The sequence below is a fragment of the Chiloscyllium plagiosum genome, chromosome 13, assembly GCF_004010195.1.
Source record: "Chiloscyllium plagiosum isolate BGI_BamShark_2017 chromosome 13, ASM401019v2, whole genome shotgun sequence".
Classification (NCBI taxonomy): Eukaryota; Metazoa; Chordata; class Chondrichthyes; order Orectolobiformes; family Hemiscylliidae; genus Chiloscyllium; species Chiloscyllium plagiosum.
Window position 1 is genome coordinate 21,404,536 of NC_057722.1, and position 25,938 is coordinate 21,430,473.

Here is a 25,938-nt window from a genome sequence, read left to right on the forward strand (position 1 = left end):
TTGCCTTAAGATGTTGGTGCATGATGTCCAAAATATAGTCAACATGAGTAAGTGGCAAATTGAAGTCAGCAGGTACCCACTCATGTCAGGAATTCTCAGTGTCTAGTTTCTCCCCAGTGAGTGGAAGAATGAGACCTTGCACATTAATGAGGTGAGATTAGGTTGTAATCAGGGTGATACTAACCAATAACCCATGTTATTAGGCCTCTTGCTGTTCACTAGCAAGAACTACATCCAGAATTTAGTTGGAAAATGTGACAGCCAAATTATTCAGGGCCTGGAAAGATTTTGCCAAACGTTGGTGGATTTTATCCCTGGGGGAATAAAAATGAGAGTATTTACTCATTCTTTCTTTCTTGTGGTACTCACTGAAAATAATTGTTTATTTACTTTCTCAAAGCTGAAGCAAGCTGGTGGTCCTGAACACTGAGGGTTCACTTCCTGATGTAATTGCATTCAAAATTAAACTTTCGTGTATTAAAATTTTATGCAAAACTTCTCTATGTTTATAAATGTTTATTCTATCAAGTGGATATTTGTTCTCACATCTCAGCCTGTTATCCTTTAAGAATTGACAGCTCTTCACAGCCTTGGGAGTGCTGCAGAAATTAGTATCTTCTATACTAAATAGATGAAACCAACAATTCAGTTTGTAAAAGTAATTTAATAGTTTCAACACATATGGAATGGTATCACTTCAGTTCTGTTCAGTTGAATATCAGAATCCTCTTTATAGAATGATTTGATCATCCTTCTCTCTTATAAGGAAAACAAGGTCATTTTCTCCAGTCTCTGCAAATAACCGAAGTCCCTCTTACCCACTAAAGCACCTCTGCATCCATGTTATAATGCTGATATATATCCTATAACTGTGGTGTCTGAAACTGGGCACAATACTTCAAAGCCCAACCAATAATTTATAAAGATTTAGCATAACATCCTTAGCATTATATTCTATGGCACCATTCATAAAGCTGGGGAAATCTGACTGTGTTTCTCTCTCCACAGATATTGTCACATCTGCTGAGGCACGTGTTATTCTTATTTCAGTTGGGTTACCACCCTGGGGCCAGTTACTTAGATGGCCAGCATGTGCTTCACAATATTGCCAACAGCACAGGCCTAATTTCTGTTCCAGCTGAAGTACACTCAGGACCTGCCTCCTCACCCTGCCCTCAGAGTGCAAACCACTACTGCCAAGAAAACAGCTCAGAATAAAGCATCTGCAGATAGTAGATGAGCCAAGGAAATGTCTTGGACAGAGGGCATGCAAGTGAATTTATCGACATCTTGCGAGAATATTCAATATCTTTTACAGCACAATGAGATGATGGATTGAAAATGCTAAAATTACCACCTTTTTATTAAGTTATATGCATTTCAACAAGACAAAAACACTTATGTCTTTCTGAGCTTTCCAAACCTACCTTGTATTTCACTGAAAACAACGTCCAGTTACGGTTCCTGCTTACGCTAGGTGGCGTCATAATTCAAAAGATCATAAATCACAGATTATATCTATATGAGCACCAGAATTTGGAATTATAGAGATAACAGTGCGCAAATACAATACAAGACATGGAAAGAAAAACTGCTCCATCTCATCTATTGCAGTCATTAACATGCCAAGTGAATCATCTTCCATATCATCCCATCCAGTTGAGCAAAGAAAAACCATCTTTCATTTATAATAGGAAAAATAGTCGCCTGTGCTAGCACTAAATGCAAGAAAGATATATTAGAGCCTATGGTAATGTTTTTCTTATTTATTAGCTTATGGGGTGTGGGCGTCCCTGGTTAGGCAATCATTTAATGCCTGTCCCTCATTGCCAAGACAGTGAATGAACAGTGATATTGTTTCAAGTTAGATTGGTGAGTGACTTGGAGGGGAACTTGCAGTTGATGCTGGTCCCAATTATCTTTTATTCTCTAGGTGGGTGACATCAGGGGTTTTATCAATAATATCAGTCTTCTGCATTTTGCTACAACTTGTGATGTCATCAGTTCTCAAGAGATCTTTCTTTTTGAAAGGTTCATGATGGAGGTCTATACTGCTTCAGTATTTAGATCAGCTAGATGATTGGTTGATGGATCTTTGCAAAAATAAATCATCACTAGCATCGGTATTTAATCCATTCGTTGTTTCCTAACCATCCACGCATGCCCTTGACCATATATCAAGTTAAAGCACCTAGACATAACCTTAAATCATTTTCTAAATCTCTATAATTTAGCTACTTGACTTTTGTTAGCAGTTAAGAAAGCACATATTAGTTTTTTTGCTCTATGCTGTACAGTGTTGTTAACAAATTTGGAAGTATTAATACTGAGGAATGCTGTAAGCACCAGCCATTATCATGTTAAATGGCATATTGTGGACAGAATAGCTTAGGATCTTGAATGGGTGTGTCTAAAATCTGGTATTCCTCACAGACCTCGGAACAGTACACATCATATCAATGTAACCTACAAGTTGTTGTTAACATGCAAGAAACTACAGCTTAATAACTACAAATCAGCTTCTGGTCAGACTGCCGAGTGGTTTTCCTGTACCACACTTGACTGAGCAGGCCCTGGAGTTTCCTACATTTGAAGAGGATAGTGGCAGCAACGTTCAGATGAGCAGCAGCTGATACAGTGCAGTGAGCTGGTATGTCTATACAGGCAGCTCTGCAGACTTGGTTTGACAATACAAGTTGAGCAACAGTGAGAGATCTTCAAACTGTGCTGCCAGTGGCTCATATTCACACAGCCTGAGAGCTGAACATTTATGAATTTTACAGACAAAACACCTGCAGCAATCCTCAACAAGGAAAAAATACTCTAGTGTGCCTGGTAAAGGCATTTCAGATCTACTAACAGATGCTCTGCAACAGCAGAATTAGTGACTCTCTGGAAAAGGAGAATTAGTCAGCCCAAAGCATATTTCAATTGCATCACGGTACAGGATTTAGTGGTCCCGAGTCAGAGTTCACTAGTAAGGGGAGAAAGTGAGGTCGGCAGATGCTGGAGATCAAAGTTGAAACTTTATTGCTGGAACAGCACAGCAGGTCAGGCAGCATCCAGGGAACAGGAGATTCGACGTTTCGGGCACAGGCCCTTCTTCACTAGTAAGGGGACAGGCGTCAGGGTCTCTGTGAGTAAAGCTTGAAATTCCTGATGGATGAGGAGAAGTTATGAAATGGCTCAGTAATCCAGGCTGGAAAGTAAGTAGTTAAAAAACTACTTATAGTTCAGATTGAACATCGCCCACAGAGTGATCTGGCATCATGAAGCATGGCAACAGAAAGGGAAATGAAGGGCTATAAGAAAAGTGAGGTTACAGAACCAGGGAGATCATGAAACCAATAACTAAAAGCCTAAGCAGACCTGCTCTAAAAAGTGCAGAATGTTTGAGTGACTTTATTCAGGCTGCTCAAAAAGACAGAGATGTTTCAGGAGAGCAGGATCATTTAGGGAGTATCGTTTACTTAAACTGGATGAGTGGGAATCATTCAATAAAAATTATAATTAAAATGTGAATTTAAAGCTGCAAATGGCAGGATTCATAAAGTGAAGCCATGAAAAGTCGTGCACGCTCCATTTTACCTATGAAGGGTTGGAATCCTCCATTTTAGAAATAAAGGTAGGAAAGCCCTCTACTAAAGTAGCACAGAGCAGCAGAGTGGCGATTATTGGGAATAAACCGATTTAGGTGGTGTAGGCCTCACACCTGGAGGACGGGGGGAGGAGGGGGTGGGGGTAAGAGGCGCATGGGTGAGGCAGTGTTTTCCAGGAGGGGTGGCCTCAGACTGGAGACCTGTCTGTAACCTGACATGGAGGTCTCAGACTGGAGACCTGTCTGTAACCTGGCATGGAGGTCTCAGACTGGAGACCTGTCTGTAACCTGGCATGGAGGTCTTCTTTGATGCTTTCAGGTATCCCACCAGCCCACATGAAAGTCTCCTCCTGGCACGGCGGTCTAGACCTGTAGTGGAAGTCTTATCTTGGCGTGACCTGTGTGCTGAAAAATGTGTTGCTGGAAAAGCGCAGCAGGTCAGGCAGCATCCAAGGAGCAGGAGAATCGACGTTTCGGGCATAAGCCCTTCTTCAGCAGGTTCCTACCGGTGCCACTGATCGTGCAATCATGGATGCTTACCACATTCCTGAAGAAGGGCTTATGCCCGAAACGTCGATTCTCCTGCTCCTTGGATGCTGCCTGACCTGCTGCGCTTTTCCAGCAACACATTTTTCAGCTCTGATCTCCAGCATCTGCAGTCCTCACTTTCTCCTAGTGGACCTATGTGGCCTGGTTTTCCAGGGTACCCCATACCCAAGAGTCGCTAGTTTAACCGTGAGGAGCTTTTACTTCTTTTTGTCTTATTTGTGACTTCTGTCATTAATTTAGGTGTTGTGGTATGGGGGAGGGTGGCAAACTTCCTTAAATTCAGGGATGGGCCACTGAGAACACAGGAATAGTTATCTCAGAGTAAACAATTTCTCAGTTGAATACTGAACACAACATTACACTGAAGAAAAATGTTAAAACAGGAAGGTTCTGCATCCATTAGTGAGGCAAGCTGACAAGCAATTTGCAAGAAGGGGCATAATTTCCCTTCTCAGTATGTCAACTGAGTACAGCTCAGGCATAGTTACTGCACTCCAGCCTAACAGCACTATTTTAATGGTGTTAACCTTACTGTGGTAAGTTGGGAGAAATTCCACCCTATGTCTATGGTTGACATGAGTTAACTAAGTTACCCAAAAGTAGGGTCTCACAAAACTGGAAGCAAGTAGTGGGTTCCTATCAGTGCCACTGATCATGCAATCATGGATGCTTACCATATTTATATACGGGGAATAGTTCAAGAGCATGTTCAAAGAGTACTCGTAGACTTAAAGTGCTTACAAGCAGAATGACTTACTCTTAACAGTAAGCGAGAATTCTCCAAGTAATATATTTTGGTTCTTGGGACAGAAGATATAGATGTGGATCCATGGGAAACTAAAACCATTGCAGAGTTCTCCACTTCAAGGTCAGTCCAGGATCTCCAAAGATTCTTAGGGATGGTAAAACCATCGGTGAAATTGTTTGCCTCACTTGGCAGCTACTACAGAAATTGTGAGACAATACCTCAAGAAGATGTAAAATGGTACTGGAATTCACAAGAAAAGATCAAGGACATGATAACATCATTCATGTCTTAGCTAATCTACACAAATCCATCCTTTCTCACTATCATTGCAATCAATACATCCGCTACAGACATAGTGCACTGGGCCTTGACTCCAGACAGCGCTGGGCCATGACTCCAGACCGCACTGGGCCTTGACTCCAGACCGCACTGGGCCCTGACTCCAGACCGCACTGGGCCTCGACTCCAGTCCGCAATGGGCCTTGACTCCAGATTGCACTGGGCCTTGACTCCAGTCCGTACTGGGCCTTGACACCATTTCGCACTGGGCCTTGACTCCAGTCCACACTGGGCCTTGACACCATTTCGCACTGGGCCTTGACTCCAGTTCGCACTGGGCCCTGACTCCAGTCCGCACTGGGCCATAACTCAAGACCGCACTGGGCCTTGACTGCAGTCCACACTGGGCCTTGACTCCAGACCGCACTGGGCCTTGACCCCAGACTGCACTGAGCCTTGACTCCAGTCCGCAACCAGATAATTGTCACAAGCTGATGTTCTATGCATCACAAATGCTAACAGATACACAAACATAATATACTGTGATTGAGAGGGAGGCTTTCTTGGTTACATGGGCTTGCAAGAGATTACTTCATGTTGAATGATTGGTTATTTTAGCTTTACTTCAGGAAGATGACAGAAGGAAGTGCCAGGCACACTTGCGAATCAACAAGTTCAGTGCCAGAGCTCAGTCAGTTGTGTCATGTCCTGATAATTTCAAGAACTTTGAGGTTCTCATCACAGCTTGAGAGACCTGAGCCATCCACAGCCGAGAGTAACAAAAGCCATTGATACCCATGACCTTCCCCACCAGACCATGGGCCCAAATCTATTTGCTTTAATGGAAGGACTTATTTTGATGTCATTGATTATTTCTCCCCATGAAAAGAAGTTAGAAGTTGCATGCAGCAGCTATGGCTGAAACTATCAGTTTGGCAATGGATAATTGAAATGCATGGTATTCTAGATTTGGTCTTTTTAGATAAGGGTCACAGAGTTCACAAATGAGTGCTTCAGCCAATTGAAGCCCATTCTGGTTTTGAAAATGTCACAAGCTTGCTGAAGTACCCACAACTGAACAGGAAAGCTGAACATGGCATCAGGGTAGTTGAGTCGCTCTTGAAGAAGAATATTGACCTCTATATTGCACTGGTACGTTTATAGATGCACCCCAGTGCAGAAGATTCAGCTGCCCACCATAGCAAAGGGGTTGACTTCACATTTACATCTATAGGAGCCTCAAAAACACATCAAAAGGAGCAGTTTTAATGTGCCTAACAGACCACTCACTACGATTAGCAAGATGGTTGTGATAGTTAGGATGTTGGTAATAGATATGGATTAAGAATCCAAATAGAAATGCTACTGCCATCCTAGGAGCTGTGGATGAGTAATAGATGGTTCAGACTGTCCATGGAGATGTTTGAAGGAACTTGGGGATCTTTAACCTATTAAAGGTTAATGATCCACCAGTGATAGAATGGACAGAAAAGTAACATGTAGAGACTTAGCGCTGGAGTTTTGTTTTGGGGTTAGAACTCTGAAATCTGCTAAATTTCTGGATTACAATCCCAGATTATATCAGAGTCAGAGGTGCAATTTTTGTAGCGATGACCTATTAGTGCCAGAGAGCACAAACATATAAATCAAATGAATACAGTAGGTAGATCACCAGGGCTGGTAGGAGGCCATAAATCATAGGTACATCAGCGATGTCACTGTCTCAGAAGGAAGCTGCTGACGGAGGAGAAAGTGGAAGGAGGACAGAAGGAGCCCAGATATCTCACAATGGGGGTGCCCTCTGAAGGAAACTTTGAGACTCCTTGCATTAAAGTGACCACAGTTGCCAGGCCAAAGAGGTGCAAGGGCACTCGATGGCCACAGTTCGATGAGACAGACAGCATTTCCACAGCTGGATGGCAAGATGGTATCCTAGCCCTCAGCCAGCTGCTGCAAAACCACCGTCAGTTCCCCCGTCATGTTTGTGGCCTCTGTGGTGCTGCCAAAAGCTGACTGCAAAGTTCAATCTGGTTTCTGCTCAGTCACTAAAAAAGCCAACAGGTTGGTCGAACAGACTGCCAATCACCCTCTCCTCCTGGAAATGATCCAGGTACACAGACCGAAGGAAACCTAGATGTTCACTGAGTACCAATTTTCAGTCAATCCTGTCTCTATTCTTTCTGTCCAGTCCAGTTGACAGCAATTTAGTTACTACTGATATTCTGGTGACTTGTTTCAAAAGTTTATTGTTTCGCCTGTCCTCATAACTTCCTTGCCATTTTCATACTGTCAAGTAATCCATTCTCCTTGCACTGTCTCCCATCGATGATTTATTTTCACCGTGCTATGATTTCCCCATTCCTTTCGGACTATCTCTCCCCCAGCATGATATATCCTCTTGCCTGTAATTAGCTATGCTGTGGACAGGAGCTTCAACCATTCTGTTCTCCAATTCAGTAACAACATCTCACATAACTCATGGCAATCATTCACAAATCCACGAAAAATTCCCAACACTACCTGTTCACCATGATAAGCTCCTAAGCAATTGCTGAATTTTGGGTCAAATTTCCTTCATTTTAGCGTCATTATAAGCAATGTTATCTTTTCCCACATCTAGATCAGCAACTAAGTACTTCTGACTTCCACTGCAAAGTTCCCCGTGTTCTTTAGATCTTCATGAACTGTAGAACTGATTTCCCAAATACTGTCCCCTTTTTCATCCTTTGCAACCCCCAGTTATAGAGTCATATAACAGACCCTTGGGTCCACCCTGTCCATGCTGACCAGATATCCCAACCCAATCTAGTTCCACCTGCCAACACCTGGCCTTATCCCTTCAAACCCTTCCTATTCATATACTCATCCATATGCCTTTTAAATATTGCAATTGTACTAGCCTCCACCACTTCCTCTGGAAGCTCATTCCATACACGTACCATCCTCTGTGTGAAAAAGTTGCCCCTTATGTCTCTTTTATATCTTTCTCCTCTCACCCTAAACCGATGACCTCTAGTTCTGGATTCCCCGACCCCAGGGAAAAGACTTTGTCTATTTATCTTATTCATGCCCCTCATGATTTTGTAAACCTTTATAAGGTCACCCCTCAACCTTCCACGCTTCAGGGAAAACAGCCTCAGCCTCTTCAGCCTCTCCCTATAGCTCAGTCCTCCAACCGTGGCAACATCCTTGTAAATCTTTTCTGAACCCTTTCATGTTTCACAACATCTTTCCTATAGGAAGGAGACCAGAATTGCACGCAATATTCCAACAGTGGTCTAACCATTGTCCTGCAGAGCTGCAACATGACCTCACAACTCCTGTCCTCAATACTCTGACCAATAAAAGAAAGCATACCAAACGCCTTCTTCACTATCCTATTAACCTGCGACTCCACTTTCAAGGAGCTATGAACCTGCACTCCAAGGTCTCTTTGTTCAGCAACACTCCCTAGGACCTTACCATTAAGTGTATAAGTCCTGCTATGATTTGCTCTCCCAAAATGCAGCACCTCGCATTTACCTGAATTAAATTCCATCTGCCACTTCTCAGTCCATTGGCCCATCTGATCAAGATCCTGTTGTAATCTGAGGTAACCCTCTTCGCTGTCCACTACGCCTCCAATTTTGGTGTCATCTGCAAAATTACTAACTGTACCTCTTACGCTCACATCCAAAACATTTATGTAAATGATAAAAAGTAGAGGACCCAGCACCGATCCTTGTGGCACTCCACTGGTCAAAGGCCTCCAGTCTGAAAAACAACTCTGCACCACCACCCTCTGTCTTCGACCTTTGAGCCAGTTCTGTATCCAAATGGCTAGTTCTCCCTGTATTCCATGAGATTGAACCTTGCTCACCAGTCTCTCATGGGGAACCTTGTCGAAAACCTTACTGAAGTCCATATAGATCACATCTACCTCTCTGCCCTCATTAATCCTCTTTGTTACTTCCTCAAAAAACTCAATCAAGTTTGTGAGACATGATTTCCCATGCACAAAGCCATGCTGACTATCCCTAATTGGTCCTTGCCTTTCCAAATACATGTACATCCTGACCCTCAGGATCTCCTCCAACAACTTGCCCACCACCGATGTCATGTTCACTGGTCTGTAGTTCCCTGGCTTGTCCTTACCAGCTTTCTTAAACAGTGGCCCCATGTTAGCCAACCTCCAGTCTTCCGGCACCTCACCTGCGACTATCGATGATATAAATATCTCAGTAAGAAGCCCAGCAATCACTTCCCGAGCTTCCCACAGAGTTCTGCGGTACACCTGATCAGGTCGGGGGGATTTATCCACTTTCACATGTTTCAAGACATCCAGCACTTCCTCCTCTGTAATATGGACATTTTTTAAGATGTCACCATCTGTTTTCCTACATTCTATATCTTCTATGTCCTTTTCCACAGTAAACACTGATGCAAAATACTCATTTCGTATTTTCCCCATCTACTGGGCTCCATACAAAGGCTGCCTTGCTGATCTTTGTGGGGCCCTATTCTCTCCCTAGTTACACTTTTGTCCCTAATGTATTTGTAAAAACCCTTTGAATTCTCCCTAACCCTATTTGCCAAAGCTATCTCATGTCCCCTTTTTGCCCTCCTGATTTCCCTCTTAAGTATACTCCTACTGCCTTTATACTCTACTGAGGATTCACTCGATCTATCCTGTCTATACCTTACATATGCTTCCTTCTTTTTCTTAACCAAACCCTCAATTTCTTTAGTCATCCAGCATTCTCTATATCTACCAGCCTTTCTTTTCACCCTGACAAGAATATACTGTCTCTGGATTCTCGTTATCTCATTTCTGAAAGCTTCCCATTTTCGAGCCGTCCCTTTACCTGTGAACATCTGCCCCCAATCAGCTTTTGAAAGTTCTCACCGAATACGATCAAAATTGGCCTTTCTCCAATTTAGAACTTCAACTTTTAGATCTGGTCTATCCTTTTCCATCACTATTTTAAATCTAATAGAATTATGGTCGCTGGCCCCAAAGTTCCCCCCCACTGACACCTCAATCACCTGCTCTGACTTATTTTCCAAGAGTAGGTCAAGTATTGCACCTTCTCTAGTAGGTACATCCACATACTGAATCAGAAAATTGTCTTGTACACACTTAACAAATTCCTCTGCATCTCAACCCTTAACACTATGGCAGTCCCAGTCTATGTTTGGAAAGTTAAAATCCCCTACCATAACCACCCTATTATTCTTACAGATAGCTGAGATCTCCTTACAAGTTTGTTTCTCAATTGCTCTCTGACTATTAGGGGGTCTATAATACAATCCCATCATTCTGTGTTTGGAGTATTCTCCTGATTAGCTCTAGACCTCCATTTCATCTGTTCTTGCCAAGCTGTATTGGATCCTTCAAATAAACTATCGCAGATATTGGAGACCTTAGAAGTTGTTAGAGGAGCTCAGCAGGTTTGGCAGCATCTTTGGAGAAAGAAACAGATTTAACATTTCTCTCTTTCGCAACTGCATTTTTGTCACTCAACAAAGTCAGAAGTCATATGACACCAGGTTACAGTCCACTACAAAGCTATAGACTCCCATAGCTACCTTCACCACAGCTCGTCACACCCCTACAAGGGCAAGGACTGCATCCCATGCTCCCAATTCCTTCGCCTACATCGTATCTGTTTGTATGATGCCACCTTCCAAAACAACGCTGCTGCCATGGCTTGCTTCTTCCATAACCGTGGTTTCCCACCCACTGAGATTGACAGGGCCCTCAACTGCATCCGACCTATCACCCGTGCTTCCATCCTTGCCCCTTCCTATCACTCACAGCAGTGGGATCTGGTCTGTGCGCAAGTAAGATCCCGACCTTCCTGCAGTCGGTCATTTTAACACAGCGTCCTGTTTGCATGCATGCTTGTCTGTGCTAGGCATGCTGCAGTGTTCCAGTGAATCACAGCACAAGCTGAAGAAACAACATCTCATCTTCAGACTAGGTACTTTACAGCCTACTGGACATAATATTGAGTTGGAGAAAGTGAGGACTGCAGATGCTGGAGATCAGAGCTGAAAATGTGTTGCTGGAAAAGTGCAGCAGGTCAGGCAGCATCCAAGGAGCAGGAGAATCGATGTTTTGGGCATGAGCCCTTTTTCATAATATTGAGTTCAATGCCTTCAAATTGTGAACAATCTACCACTTATTTACTTTCTTTTAGCTTGTTACATTCTGTTATCATGTCCTCTCTCCCCTCCCCCCAACCCAGGGGGACTGTGTCCTTTCAAGCCTGTTATTCGCACATTCTGATCACTGAATCTGAACTATCTATCAACATCTTTTCTCCAAAGCAACCTACACCCACTACCTCCACATCACCCCTCCCCCCCCCCCCCCCACACACACACACCCATAACTGCTGTCCCCTCCACACTTCATTTCAGCTCTGATGAAGAGTCATCTGCACTCAAAACGTTAACTTGCTCTCTCTCCATGAATGCTGTCTGACCCACTGTGATCTCCAGCACTTGTTGTTTTCAGTGGATTTCAGCATCTGCAATAATTTACCTCTGTAGTTCAACAGGTTTATTTGAAATCACAAGCTTTCAGAGCATTACTCCTTTGTATTCCAGAGGGATCATTGCAAGATAATTCTAGGTAATTAAGAGTGCCAAAGGATCATACAAATAGCAGGAGTAGACAGGCTGAATAACAAGTCTTGCAGGTGATCAAACGTGTCAAACAGTGTGGTAAAGTGTCAATAGCTGAATAGCAAATTGACTGAAGAGATGAGTTAGGATGTGATTAATTAAGGCAGAGAGATAATTATTAATAATAAAAAATAAGATGGTGCTACAGACAAATTAAATGGCTGGAATAACATGATAGGTGTAAGAGTCACATGATGAGGGTCTGACCAAAATAGCAAGTAATCCAAAACTGTACAAACCAATTGAGATAGCGAGACCATAAGTTATCAAAGTGATGGTGTCAAAACAAAACAGTAAATTTTTACAAACACAGAACAGTGTGGTGGGGTTACATGTACCGCGACATGAACCCAAGATCATGGTTGAGCCCATGGTATGTCGCTTGACTATCAATTTCTCCTTGAAGGCTGTAGCCTTGTAGTAGAGTGAGGTACTGAGGTACCCTTTATCATCCAATACTCCCCCAGAGTGGAGAAGCTATGTCATGTTCTTTGCAGCGTTCAAAATGTCATCATTGAGATGAGCATCTCACCAGGGTCTTCGCTAAGCCTCCACTTCTCACCTTCAAACAACCGTCAAACCTCAAACAGACCATTGCTCATTGCAAATCATCCAGCTTTCATGAAAACAATGACCAGAACACCATACAACCCAACCATGGCAACCTCTATCAGATCATTGACATGGATACTACCATCACTCATAGGAACACCACTCACCATGTACACAGCAGGCACTCATTGACTTGACCAATGTTGTCTACCTCACATGCTGCAGGCAAGGATGCTCCGAGCGTTGGTGTATCAGCAAGGCCGTGCAGACGCTATGACTACGGACAAAAGGACACTGTGCAACAATTGCATCCGAGTCAGGTAAGCATCCTCCAAGATGGCCTTCAAGATACAAAGCAATGCAGAATTCACCAGCAGAAGCTGATAGCCAAGTTCCGTACCCATGAAGACTGCCTCAACCGTGATCTTGCGTTCATGATGCGATACATGTATCCCCAACATACGGTTCTGTGTCTGTAAAATCTTCATTACTGTGCTGTTTTGAAACCGTCACCATAACTGTTATGATCTCTCGACCTCAATTAGTTTGTACAGTTTTGGATTGCTTGATACTTTGGTGAGACCCTCGTCATGCCACTCTTCTACGTATCATTTTATTCCAGCCATTTGGTTTGTCTCTAGAAATATCTTATTTTCTATTTTTCATTCTCTCTGCCTTAATTAATCAAATCATAGTTCATCCTTTCACTTTTTATTCAACTGTTGATACTTTACTCTCACCATCTGACACTTTTGAGCACTTGCAAAGACTTGTTATTCAGCCTGTCTATGCTCCACTCACATCATTTGTACTATCTTTTGACACTCTTAATTACCTATAATTACCTTGCAATGATGGCATGGTGGCTCAATGGTTAGCACTGCCGCCTCACAGCACCAGGGTCCTGAGTTCAATTTCCACCTGTCCATGTGGAGTTTGCTCATTCTCCCTGTGTCTGTGTGGGTTTCCTCCCACAATCCAAAGATGTGCAGGTCAAGTGAACTGGCCATGCTAAATTGCCCATAGTGTTAGTCAGGGGTAAATATAGGGTAGGGGTTTGAGTGGGTTTCTCTTCAGAGGGGCGGTATGGACTTGTTGGGCTGAAGGGCATTGTAGAGAATCTAAATCTCTCTGCATATAAATTCTATAAAGAGCTGATGAAAAGTCATCCAGATTTTAAACGTTAGCTCTGTGGCTGCTATTTGACCTGCTGTGATCTCCAGCATTTATTGTTTTCAGTACAGATTCCAGCATCTGCAGTAACTTGATCCTACATTTTGTTTAATCAACTGCTGCAGCTCTGATGAAGAGTCATCTAAACTTGAAATGTTAGCTGCTCTCTCTCCATGGATGCTATCTGACCCACTATGATCTCAGCATTTGTTGTTTTCAGTACAGATTCCAGCATCTCAGTAATTTATTCCTAAATATTCTGTGCCTGTGCGCTTCCCTCCATTTTGCCTGATAAAGGAGCAGTACTCGGAAAGCTTGTAATTTCAAATAAACCTATTGGACTATAATCTGGTGCTGTATGACCTCTGACTTTGTCCACCACAGTCCAACACCAGCAACTCCACATCATGTCACCTAGCACACTAAGCAAAAGTCAATTATGATGTATTTTGTGCAGAAGTATTTTGAAATCATGACAAATCCTTGTATCGTATCACTCCACTGTATCTAAGTTCACTTCCTCAGCCTTGTACCTCACTCCTTCTATTTCTTTGACTCCAGGTTACAAGTGCATCTCCCAATCCTTTTGTGGACCATCAGGAACTGATTTTCTAGACTCTTCCCTGTTCACTATCCCCTTGTGAAGCACTCTGAAGGAATCTATTGAAATAATAGCAGTAAGACATGAAACAGCTTGTTCACATTGCATAAATCTAATAAGTCATATGTTTGTGTGTGGATTTGTGCCTGCTATCCCTCAACTTTTGTGTTTCTCTCTCCTCTCTCTGCACATTTTCTCTCTCTCATTTCTTGTGTGTGTGTGTGTGCGCACATCTGTCATCTATATGTAAGGAACTCAAAAATATTCATAAAACTGCAAATTCTATCTTGATATTTTATTAAATATTTTGCATCGCAGAATCTCTTTTTAAATAAAGTTTACTGTGCCAGATGTTTAACATGATCAGAGTCAGTTAGAGGTTGTTGGAGGTTTTATTGTGCAAGTAAAATGTTAGCTGACATTACTAATAGATTTAATAGATTTATTTGAAACAGATATGTGTCTAGGTAATTGAAACAGAATACCAGATCTTAAATTGCTAAATACATTGCATTCACCCATAGCTGTTTGCAAGAAATTTTACCATGCTGTGATTTCCCACTATCAGACCATAGCAATCAAATAGATGTCTGCAGACAGAAAACTGATTGAATTGGTGAGTTCGGCAGTTATGGAATTCATACCCTACAGTTGATCAGCTTCCTCTAATAAATGCTCTAACATCTAATGGAAAAGTTCTCAATTTAGAGCATTTAATAGTGTTTGTGATTTGTGACATTAGTAGAGCAACAAAACAGATGTCTCATTATTTGGAAAAGTCCTAATTGACTCTTCACTGTACTGGTTCCGATTATGAATTCAATATTATTGCTTGTGTCAGACATTTTTAAAATTAGTAACCAATCAATAATTATCCCAGAAAAACAGGCAGCAGGGGTGTGTGTGTGTGTGTGTGTAGAGAATACTTACATAATCACTTTTATACTCTAAATAAAAACAAACTGTGAATGCTGGAAATCAGAAGAAAGACAGAAATTGCTGGAAAAAGCTCAGCAGCTCCGGAGGCAGCGGTGGAGAGAAATCAGAGTTAACACTTTGGCCCTTTTTCGGAACTCGATCTGAAATGTTAACTCTGATTTCTCTCCACAGATACTGCCTCACCTGCTGAGTTTGTCCAGCAATTTCTGTTTTTGTTTGTCACTTTCATGCTCTGTTTATTCAACTGCAATGGTGCTGTACAAAACGCTACTGTGAACAAGTTAGTGAGACTGTGATTTCTTACCAGCTTTTTGAGATAAAAAATTAACACCCTTCCTAAATTATATTCAATCCACTACTGTGTCTTTTTGGATGCAGACATGTTAGTCTTTTGTGTAGAAGGTAAGTCTTAACAACACCTCCCTTTTTTCTATTTTCTCATTGAGTTACAGTTCCACAAAGGCTTCTATTCCTTCCCCAGGTAAATCATTCTTCACGTGCAAGCAGGAGAGTTAGTTTGTCAGTCAATCGTTAAATATTTGAAGTAGAGAAGGCTCATCACAGCCAAGTACAGTTTTGTCCTCATGCCAAAGGAAAACAGACATAGACTTTGCATGAGGAGCTGTCTGAATAAGAACCCTTACAGATTTTTAATTTTAAGCCTCCTGAATCTGAGAATACAGAGGATAACTGTTGGAGGTTCTAGGCATCCACTGAAATGCCAAAGCACATGGACAATTATTTCCACGAGTGACTTTACACTCTTCAAAGGTATGGAAGACTATTTAGGAAAATTGAATGGACCGACTTAGCATCATCATAGAATCCCTCCAGCCTGGAAGCAGGCCACTCTGCCCATCAAGTCCACACAAACCCTCCAAAGAGCATCCAATCCAGACCCACACTCATACCCTATAACCCCACATTTCCCATGGATAACCCACCGAGCTTGCACATCCCTGGACACTGTGGGCAATTTAGCATGGCTAATCCACCTAAACCAACACATCTCTGGACTATGAAAGAAAACAGTTGAACCTGGAGGAAACCTGCACAGACATGGGGAGAATGTGCAAGCTCCTCACAGCTAGTTGTCCAAGACTGGGATTGAACTTGAGTCCCTGGTGCTATAAGACAGCTGTGCTAACCACTGAGCCATTCTGCCTACAAGACATTTTGGAGCCTTTGCAAGAATTTTTAACTGTTATTGTTCAACTTACTTGGACGTAAATATGCTTTAATGGCTTTTTATTCTACAATATTTTATTTCATTTTCTCCTGCCACAGTGCTGTATTGTGGTTTTTGCCACAGATATTATTTTCATTTGGCACTTCAGGCCCAATGGTAAGTCTTTGCTTGATATGAGCCAGAGTGTACTTATCCGATATGTGGGCAATTTGCAGTAACCTCAGCAATCAAACTGAACCCTCTTATTGTGTTCTAGCACCCAATCTCTTGTACTATATTTCATCATCTCATTATACAATGTGGGGTAAATGTAGCAATTCTGTGATATCAGCCTCTAAACCTACAGCTATAAATTGGCACAATGTTACACAACAATGACGGTATGGTGACTCAGTGGTTAGCACTGCTGCCTCATAGTGCAAGGAACCTGGGTTTGACGCCTGCCTTGGGCAACTGTCTGCATGGCGTTTGCACATTCTCCCTGTGTCTGTGCGGGTTTTCTCCGGGTGCTACGGTTTCCTCCCACATTCCAAAAGATGTACATGTCAGGTGAATTGCCCAAAGTGTTAGGTGCATGAGTCAGGGGTGGGTTACTCTTTGGAGGTCCGGCATGGACTTGTTGAGCTTAAGGGCCTGTTTCCACAGTGGAGGGAATCTTGCAGGTTTCTGTTAACAGAGGTGTCTTTATTTTTTCTTTCTTTCTTCGTGTGTGTGCAGGTGTACGCCACAGTGAAGAACAATAAGTGCAGAATCCTTTATTTATATTCCACCACCAGAAAGAAAGGAAACACCTGAGTGGCCAGTGACAAGCAATGCCTTTCTCAAAGGGCAATGCTGAGTGATCAAAAAAAGTGGAGGGGAAGGCAGGGACTAAATCAAGGTAGAATCAAAGGGGGAAATAAAACACTCCACACCCCATGGTGCCCACCTCTCTCTGAAAGCGTGGAGGGTGTTGGTAGATGCTGTGTGCTCCCTCTCCAGGGACACCCGGGCCTGCTGAGGTGCTTGAAAGCACAACAGCTATTAGAAATAATTACCAATGCTAATTAACTGCTGCTACTATAGCAACACATTGCCTCATTTAAATTTTTCATTCAACCAAGTAATTGAAGTGTAAATAAGAAAACACAAAGTTTTTGCACATTTAATAAATCGTCAACCAATCTGATCCAAAACATGCCAATTCTACAACTTGTAAAATCTAACATGATAATTTTAATAAACATAATAATGAGAATCATAATATTACTATGGTCTGGGGTTTGCTTTGCATTTGGTTTAGTAGATCATCTATTCAACAATACTCTACAAATCAGGCAGAGTAGAAACATGTAACAATCCTCCAAAATGTATTAATGATTCATAAAACATAGTATTTTAGACAAGGCCTTAGTGGGGTAAACATAAATGGTTTTTCTTGATCATCTAATGCACTACATAGAAGATGGATCACTTTGTGATCCCAAATTTATACACTAAATAAAAAGGAATTTAAAAACAAATGATAAACATCTATATAAAATTGGTAAATACAACACCAATGAGTTATGGGCAACAAATGATGATCTTGCCAGAGACACTCAGATTCCATTGAAAAAAAATGAGAGAACTCAAAATAATTAATTGTCATAGTCATATACACACATTACTGAAGCTATATATATATTTAATACCATTAGTGGAAACTTGATCAACAGCTTGATATACTCCACTTTGTTTCACCCAGCCATTTCTGATCCATATAGATTTAGTGTCAATCTCACAAATGAAGAGTTGGACTATAGAAAGGACTTGTATTACTCTATAAGTCTATGTAACCAGGACATTTCTAAAGGAATAACCTTAACCATTGTATAAGGCAGTCTTCTGATACCACATCTGTGATTTAAGCTTGGTACAAACCCTGTGACAATATTCAATTCTTGCTAACTTGGAATATAATCAAAATTCAACCCAAATTTTACCCATCTTCCCCACTAATTGAAAATCTTACCTTGCCAACAGGCTCCAACAGTGAGCTGCATGTCAATGTGTGATGGGTGGATTGGCCAATCATCCGTCACTAGGTATGGGTCGTAAGTGACTCCATCCACGTACAACGTCACCACAGGAAACTCAACATTAATGACATAATAATGCCATTCCTTGTCGCAGATCTGAAGTGGAGAAAGACACTAGCTATATTTCATTCTGAGGAGCACAAGCACCTTCGACCAATTTTTCTTAGAATATCCCAAATTGCAGAAAACATTTAATTATCCTTTTACTTTGATTTTATGTTAAAGCTCATTCAACAATGTCCTTCATTTTAGTGTTTTACGGCCATCCCTGTAAAATAAATTACATTAAGACAGGATAACAGACAATATGTGTTATTGCTATGACAGAATTGAAAAAATTTAATAGTGTGCACATTCTTGCTTGTGCTTGGTAAATGCCTGTAGATAGACTGAAATTTGATTACCATGATAAAAGTCCAATAAGACAGTGGTAATTTAAATTATAATCATATTTGAAAGAATTGCCAGCTCTATTTAAAGATGAATTCATTTGCCCTCCATAGCATGAATGCACTTGCTATTTTAGAATTGGTTTTTAATCTGAAAGCCATATTTGCAAGAGATGGGGACCATAAAACAAATGGGTCTGCTTAAAGCAGATGGAGTAAGCAGAATTTTATCATTATTCAAGGGGTCAGAATTGAGCTCTGAAAATCCATTTTTATTCATTCTGTCAACGAAAAATAAGTATGTAAATTACCGTTCTCAGTAATTTATTTTAAAACAAAGCAACTGATTCTTTGCTGCACATGGGTAGAATATAATTTAAGGTAATTACTTCATTCTTCAATCCTGGGGTATTCCCGCAAATAAAAAATCTACCTTCTTCAGGGTGCACATTATCCTTGTATTTCATGACATTGTTAGATTTTAGTTTAATACAGTCCCTTGCATAAACGCAACGCATTATGAGTAATCAGCAGCAATGCAAATTTGCTTTGAATATGAATATTAAAAATGGTGATTATGATAGTAACAAATCGAAAAAAAATTATTATAGTCTTCATTTACTTAAGATCATGGACATTTCTGAGCCATTGCAGAGAACAGTTTCTAATTGGTCAAATTTGCATAAGAAAACTGAGACTGATTGTGTTGCGACATTCCATAGACCCCTATCAAATCCAGAGATGTCTCGAGACTTTCCTTCTAATTTGTCAAACAGAATATTTAAATTCATCATGCTCATTAATGCAAATAATCGTCAACTGATACTTCTCATGGGAATGTCTCTTCTGTGTGTCCTGAAGAATGGATTTTTACAATCTCAAGTTGCACAGATATTAATGGACAAAGGAAACTGACAGCTCACAATCAGCAATAAACAGAAGTTGAGTCTGAAAAGTACTTTAGGGAAGCAGGTAGTCAGGCCAAGTAGTCAGCAAGCGGTTAACTTAAATGGACAGAGCAGGACCAAAAATGGGACCAGGAACCTTTTTGATAGTCATCGACAGTTCAGCATGTTGCTGGACTTGCAAAGGCGGAATATAATTCACTTTACGGAAGATAAACATTTTTATTGCCGCTGCAATCTATGTGAAACTGCCCTCTAAATGAACTGAGAAGGGGCTGATTTTCAGCTGTGCACAAACTCACTGTTATGGCCTTTAGAGAGTCAGCCAGTGACATTGATTCTTTATTTGTTCCAAAGCTACTCCCTTTGTCTTTGCAGTATCATATCTTTCATCCATTAACCTGTACTGCCTTCCACTACCGCTGTACTTGCCGTAACACCAGTTCATCTAAATTTTTACAGTGTTGGGCAAAGGGCAGTGCCTTGACCCATTACGCCTATCTGTTTCTATGTCTTCAGCTGCTGTCTGACTGACTGAATATTTTCATTATTTCATGCCTTCATCCAGTTACACATTGATTTGTTTTTTAAGATGCTTTGTGAATAATTTTACATGTAAAACTCTGCATTGCTCCCCATGTATTTCATTGCTCGAGATACTTTTCATACTATTTTACTGATACTGTTGTAAAGCCTTGAAAGGCTATTTTAATTGCAGTGTAGTCAGAGCATGATTAAGTGGTTAGCACTGCTGCCTCGCAGCGCCAGAGACCCGGGTTCAATTCCCGACTCAGGCGACTGACTGTGTGGAGTTTGCACGTTCTCCCCGTGTCTCCGTGGGTTTCCTCCGGGGGCTCCGGTTTCCTCCCACAGTCCAAAGATGTGCAAGTCAGGTGAATTGGCCTTGCTAAATTGCCCATAGTGTTAGGTAAAGGGGTAAATGTAGGGGTATGGGTGGGTTACGCTTCGGCGTGTCGGTGTGGACTTGTTGGGCCGAAGGGCCTGTTTCCACACTGTAAGTAATCTAATCTAATCTAATCTAAAAAAAAAAGTTGTTAATGATTGGGTTTATTGGCTGCAGTTTCTTCCTTTATTGGCAAAACTATTTAAGAAAATAACAGTGCTGTTTTATTTTGTAACCAGCAAGACACTAAAACATTAAATACTTTGAGCTTTCTCTGGAGGCTTTATTCTACAAATGACTCTTCAGGTGCAGAAAATTTGAGACAAAATGACTTAGAAGGGCCAACTTCCAGCATTGCCAGGACTGGCAGTCATGGACTTCATTGGAAAAGATGCTGCCAGATGACTCACAGTTTCATTCTGAACAGTAGGCAGGGGAAGATTTGACTCGGGACAATATTCAGATCAAAAGGCTTCGAGCCCCACATGCTCCAGAGGTGTGTCGTAACATTTCTAAACAGGTTGATTAAAAATATCTGCAGAACAAAAGGCAACACAAGCAAGGACAGTACAACTCATATCAATGGCATCATCTCCAGGTATGATACTTGCTCGAAAGCATCCTTGTAGGGAGCTTTCTGGATCTCCTGTTAGGCTCATCGTAACATCATCAACATTACTTTGTGTTCATTCATCCAGTTATCCCTCTATTTATCTTTTAAAAACATACTCCCCTCCCCCACCAAAAGACTTGTGCTGTAAATCTGTAGTCTCATTCTTCATAAATGATATGAGACAGTAGCCAAGCGGATGGGACCCAGAGAATAGATTCAACTACTCAGCCCAATCTGGTCCAATGAACACATGCAAGAATTTAGTATTAAGGATTATGGGGTAGCCCAGTGGAATATTGAATAATGAGAAGTGACCTTATTGAAATATACAAGATTCTTAGAGTACTTGACAAGGGAGATGTGGCAAATTGTTTCCTTTTCTGGGACAGTCTGGGATTAGAGGGCATAATCTCAGAATAAGGAGCTATACATTTAAGGCAGAGATGAGGAATTTCTCCACTCACATGGTAGTGAACCTGCGGAGGAGCAGGTTACTGCAGATGCTGGAATCTGTACTGAAAACAACAAATGCTGGAGGTCACAACAGGTCTGGCAGCATCCATGGAGAGAGAGCAAGCTAACATTTCCAGTCTAGATGACTCTTCATCAGAGCTACCATTAGCATTTATTGCTTGCAGTGAATCTGTGGAATTCTTTTTCTCAGAGGGTTGTTGTGTTTGCCACAGTAAGGATAGTCAAGGCAGAGATTTTTAATCAGTATGGGAATTGAGGGTTACAGGGAAAAGATCACAGTATGTAGTTAAGGATTATCAGATCGGCCATGATCTCATTCAATGGCAGTCAAAAACTTTGTTGGAAAAGATGTTCCTGGATAACTGGCAGGTTCAAGACTGAACAATAAGAAGGTGAAGATTTGAGGTGAGCTGATGGGCTAAATGGCCTACTTCTGCTCCTGAGTCATATGATGGTCTTTCAAAACGAGACAGACTAGCTAATTCAAACTCTCCATAAACCAAAAACAGTAATAAAGCCATTGAAAATATAGGCAGTTCCAGCCTGACTAAAATCAGTCAATTTATCATAGATTAAGAAATAATCTTGAACTTTGTAATCCAAATGTTCTGGTGCACATATTATATTGGAGGAGCAAGGGCTATTTTCTAAAATGTAAATATCATTTCTGTCATACAATAAGATGGTGTAGTTGTACAATAGGTCTTTAATTTGATATTGCACAACCTGTGCCTTTCTAAGAACCACTCACTCCTTTCTTCCACTGTTGAAACAAAAAAAACTCTTGTCAAAGGCAAATTCAAATAACATACCTTTAATAATGTAATAACCAGAACACCACATGGAAAACATTTTGACACATTGTTTGCTCTACTGACAAGATGGAGTAGGATAAAAATCATACCAAACCATTAAATACAGATGCAGAGAAAGCTTGTGAGAATGCACTTTGCACGCCATGTAATTTATTCACCAGCTGTGGGAAAATAAGTTTAATTAAATCATTTGGAAAACAAATTGCATTATGACTATAAATTAAGTTTGGCTCAACTCATTTCTATGTAAGCTAGGAGATGGGGTCGACAGACAGTATCAGAACAAACACAACTGTACTTAATGAACTTGTTGGCTTGCCATAGTCGTGTCACTCCATCTCTGCTTTGAGTGCCCTTGTTTGCTGTCTGTTGGAGCCCTTAAGCAAAAATCACTTGAAACATGGTGTCAGGAAAAGTGCAACAGAAAATGCATGGATTTTCACAGTAGAAAGAGATCCAGTTTCTAGAAGAAACAGCAAGAAAGTAAAATGAAAACAGTCAGCAACTTTGAATTCCTGGGTGCGACTAATGGCTGTGTGCTTTTCACTCCCAATGCTGTGGTATTGAAGGAGACAGAATTGAATTTTTTTTCTGTCAGTAGTAAAACCGTGAAACAGCAACAGAATTAGTTCAAAACAAACCTGAACATACTAGAGCTGCAATCCTACTATCTGTGCTGAGATAAGAATGCTACAAGCTTTTGTAATCTAGGTTCCACTGGGAAGCAGAAACCCAGATAGCAGAATTTTTGCAGACTTTGAAAACACATACTGAGCTCATATCAATGTTACTTATGAATGGTATTTGTTTAACATCAGAGCTCAAGGGAGAGGAGGACTACTGATCAGTATGTGACTGCATGAGTACATCTAGCTGACTCCTGAGTGTTTGGACAATTGAAAGATGACCTCTTCAGACATACGGCTATTTTAGACCAGAACAATCTTTGCTGTGAGAACAGAATAATCTATTCTCAAACCATGTTATCAACATCTGAAAATGTTCTGAGATTGTCAATCATCATCTTCAGCAGTAAAGAAAATCACCAAATGAAGTTGTTACATCCAAAGCCAAAATTTAAGTGGTACAAGATTTTGAATTTTTTGCCAGAAGCAAGCTCTCATAATATTGCAGACCCATGATGTATGAAATGACCATACTTAAGTCTTGATATTCTTGTACCTGTGAAGCTTGTTTATATCAAACAAGACTTCCTGAAGTAAGGGATTACAATGAACAAGGAATGAGAGTTGGCCATTTGGCCCTCCGTGCCTGCTCCCCCATTCAATAAGATCATGGCAGATCTGATTTTAAAGTCAACTTTACATTCCTGCATACCCCCAATTGATGTTTCACCCCTTGGCAATCAATAACCCATGTACCTGGTGACCTGACGAAAGAGCAGCGTTCCAAGAGCTTGTGATTTCAAATAAACCTGTTGGATTATAATCTGGTGTTGTTTGACTTCAGAGTTATCCTCTGATAGAGGCTATGCAAGAATTCCTTTAAAAATGATTTGCAGGAGCCGTGTTGGACTGGGGTGGACAAAGCTAAAAATCACACAATCACAGACGTATCTGGAAGCTCTAGCGTTTGAAGCTATGCTTCCTCATCAGGCGGTTGAAGAAACCAGCGCTTCGAAAGCTAGTGCTTCCAAATAAATCTGTTGGACTATAACCTGATGTTGTGTGATTTTTAACATTTTCCTTTAAAAAGCACCTTAAACTTAAGGACCTTGCTGAGATGATGCCCTGGCAAATAAACCAGGTCATGTCTGCACAGCACAGGGATGGGCCACTCTTAGTTGACTGTTTCCCAACAACAAAATGTAACTCTACTTTCTCAACCCAGTCAAGTTTAAATCTTTCCTGTCAATGGACCAATACAAGTACAATCCAAACTCCATGGTTACTTGATCCTACCAAAAATCAGACAGGGACAGTATAAATTAAGTGACAGCAAAATGTTGTCTTGCAGCCTTTAATCAATATACTGGCTAAAATCTACATGATAGGCTTGTTGTGCGGCACTTACACCTGTGGTGTCCTGATTGATTGTTTCTGTGCCTACAAAAGTACTTTAGATTTTGAAACAGCCCTAAACAGACCTACTGTTCCAGATGGTCTGGCAATGCAAGGTATAGGCCTTCCTTGAGGGCAAAAGAATTAATAAAACATTTAGCAAATCTGTCTAAAACCAGAAGGTAAGACAAATGCCAAAGAAAAATGAAATAGAGAAAAACACATAGCAAGCCATTCATTTCTGAATGACCAATCATTTTAGTGAAAATAATAGGGACACAAAGACCTTTTGCCTGTGAAATAAGTCAAATTCTTACAGGGGATAATTGAAGCATAGTGCTGACACCAAAGAGCAGTCACAAAATTTAAATTGTGAAACAGCTTAGCAAGCACACAAAATAATCAGGATAAATTCCTACAATTTCATATCATTATTGAGAATGCACATGCTCTCATGAATATCCTAAAAGTGAAGGCAAAAAATAACCACACACCAATATCCTCTAATCAACAAGCTCAGTCACTGAATCTTAAACATCATAATCCTCCAAGGTTACTTACAAACCTTCCACTAAATGTCAGGACACAAGAGGAGGATCATTTACAAACATAAATATTGAGCACAGCACCCCAGGTAACATGTTCCTGAGCTAACGGATAAACTACAGAAGCAGGGGAGAAAGAAGCACCCAATAATCCAAATGGACGTGATTTCTTAACACATCATGGGTGGAATTTTCCCAGTGACTGAACAACATGGACTGTGAGCAAGTTGAGAAAATAGGTTGAGGTCGGCAGTAAAGAGATTCTCGACGTTGAGATCAAAAAGTCCCATCCTCCAGATGGGCACAAAGTGCTTTTGTGCGTTTGTGTTGAAAAAAAGGCACTCTCGCTTCTCGGCCTTTTGGCTCGGAATATGTGTAGTTCCTGAGGACCAGAGGAAGAAATTCTGCTCGAGAGCTGTCGGTTCAACGCAGCGGACGTGTGCTGGTGGAGGAGAAACCGCGGGGATCGTGCTACGAGTCGTCGGAGCTGCTGGAGACCATCGCTGGATCCTAATTGGACGTTGGAGGATCGTTTGGTTGTGCTGACCTGCTCTTAGTGGATCTTTATGCTGGCTTCGGCCTAACGCCAATTCAGGTACCAGCCAACCTCTGAGCTATGGCCTCGGCAGCCGCTCGCAGCCCTGGCCAGGGCATTTGCAACACAGTCAGGGTGACTGTGAAGAAGGTGGAGGAGCACACACAGGTCGATCGGACGGTGTTTGTGAAGAAGATTTTGCTGGAGTGCTGCGGGTTTGAAGCAACGGACGTGTACTTTCTCGGCCTTTTGGCTAAGATCAAGTGTCTGTTCTTATCAGGACAGGGGTCGAGTTGCGAGTCATCAGAGCTAGTGGAGATCATCGCTGGATCGTGATTGGATGTTGGAGGATCGTTTGGTTGTGCTGACCTGCTCTT

General features: G+C 41.3%; 1 protein-coding gene across 1 annotated transcript in view; it reads right to left on the reverse strand.

Annotated features, from left to right (window-relative positions):
• clstn2a (calsyntenin 2a) overlaps positions 1-25,938 on the reverse strand; it is a 543,177-nt gene that overhangs the window by 52,235 nt on the left and 465,004 nt on the right. Inside the window, exon 11 of the mRNA XM_043702948.1 lies at positions 18,294-18,456. Coding sequence (XP_043558883.1) covers positions 18,294-18,456 — 163 coding nt within the window. The remainder of the gene's footprint in view (positions 1-18,293; positions 18,457-25,938) is intronic.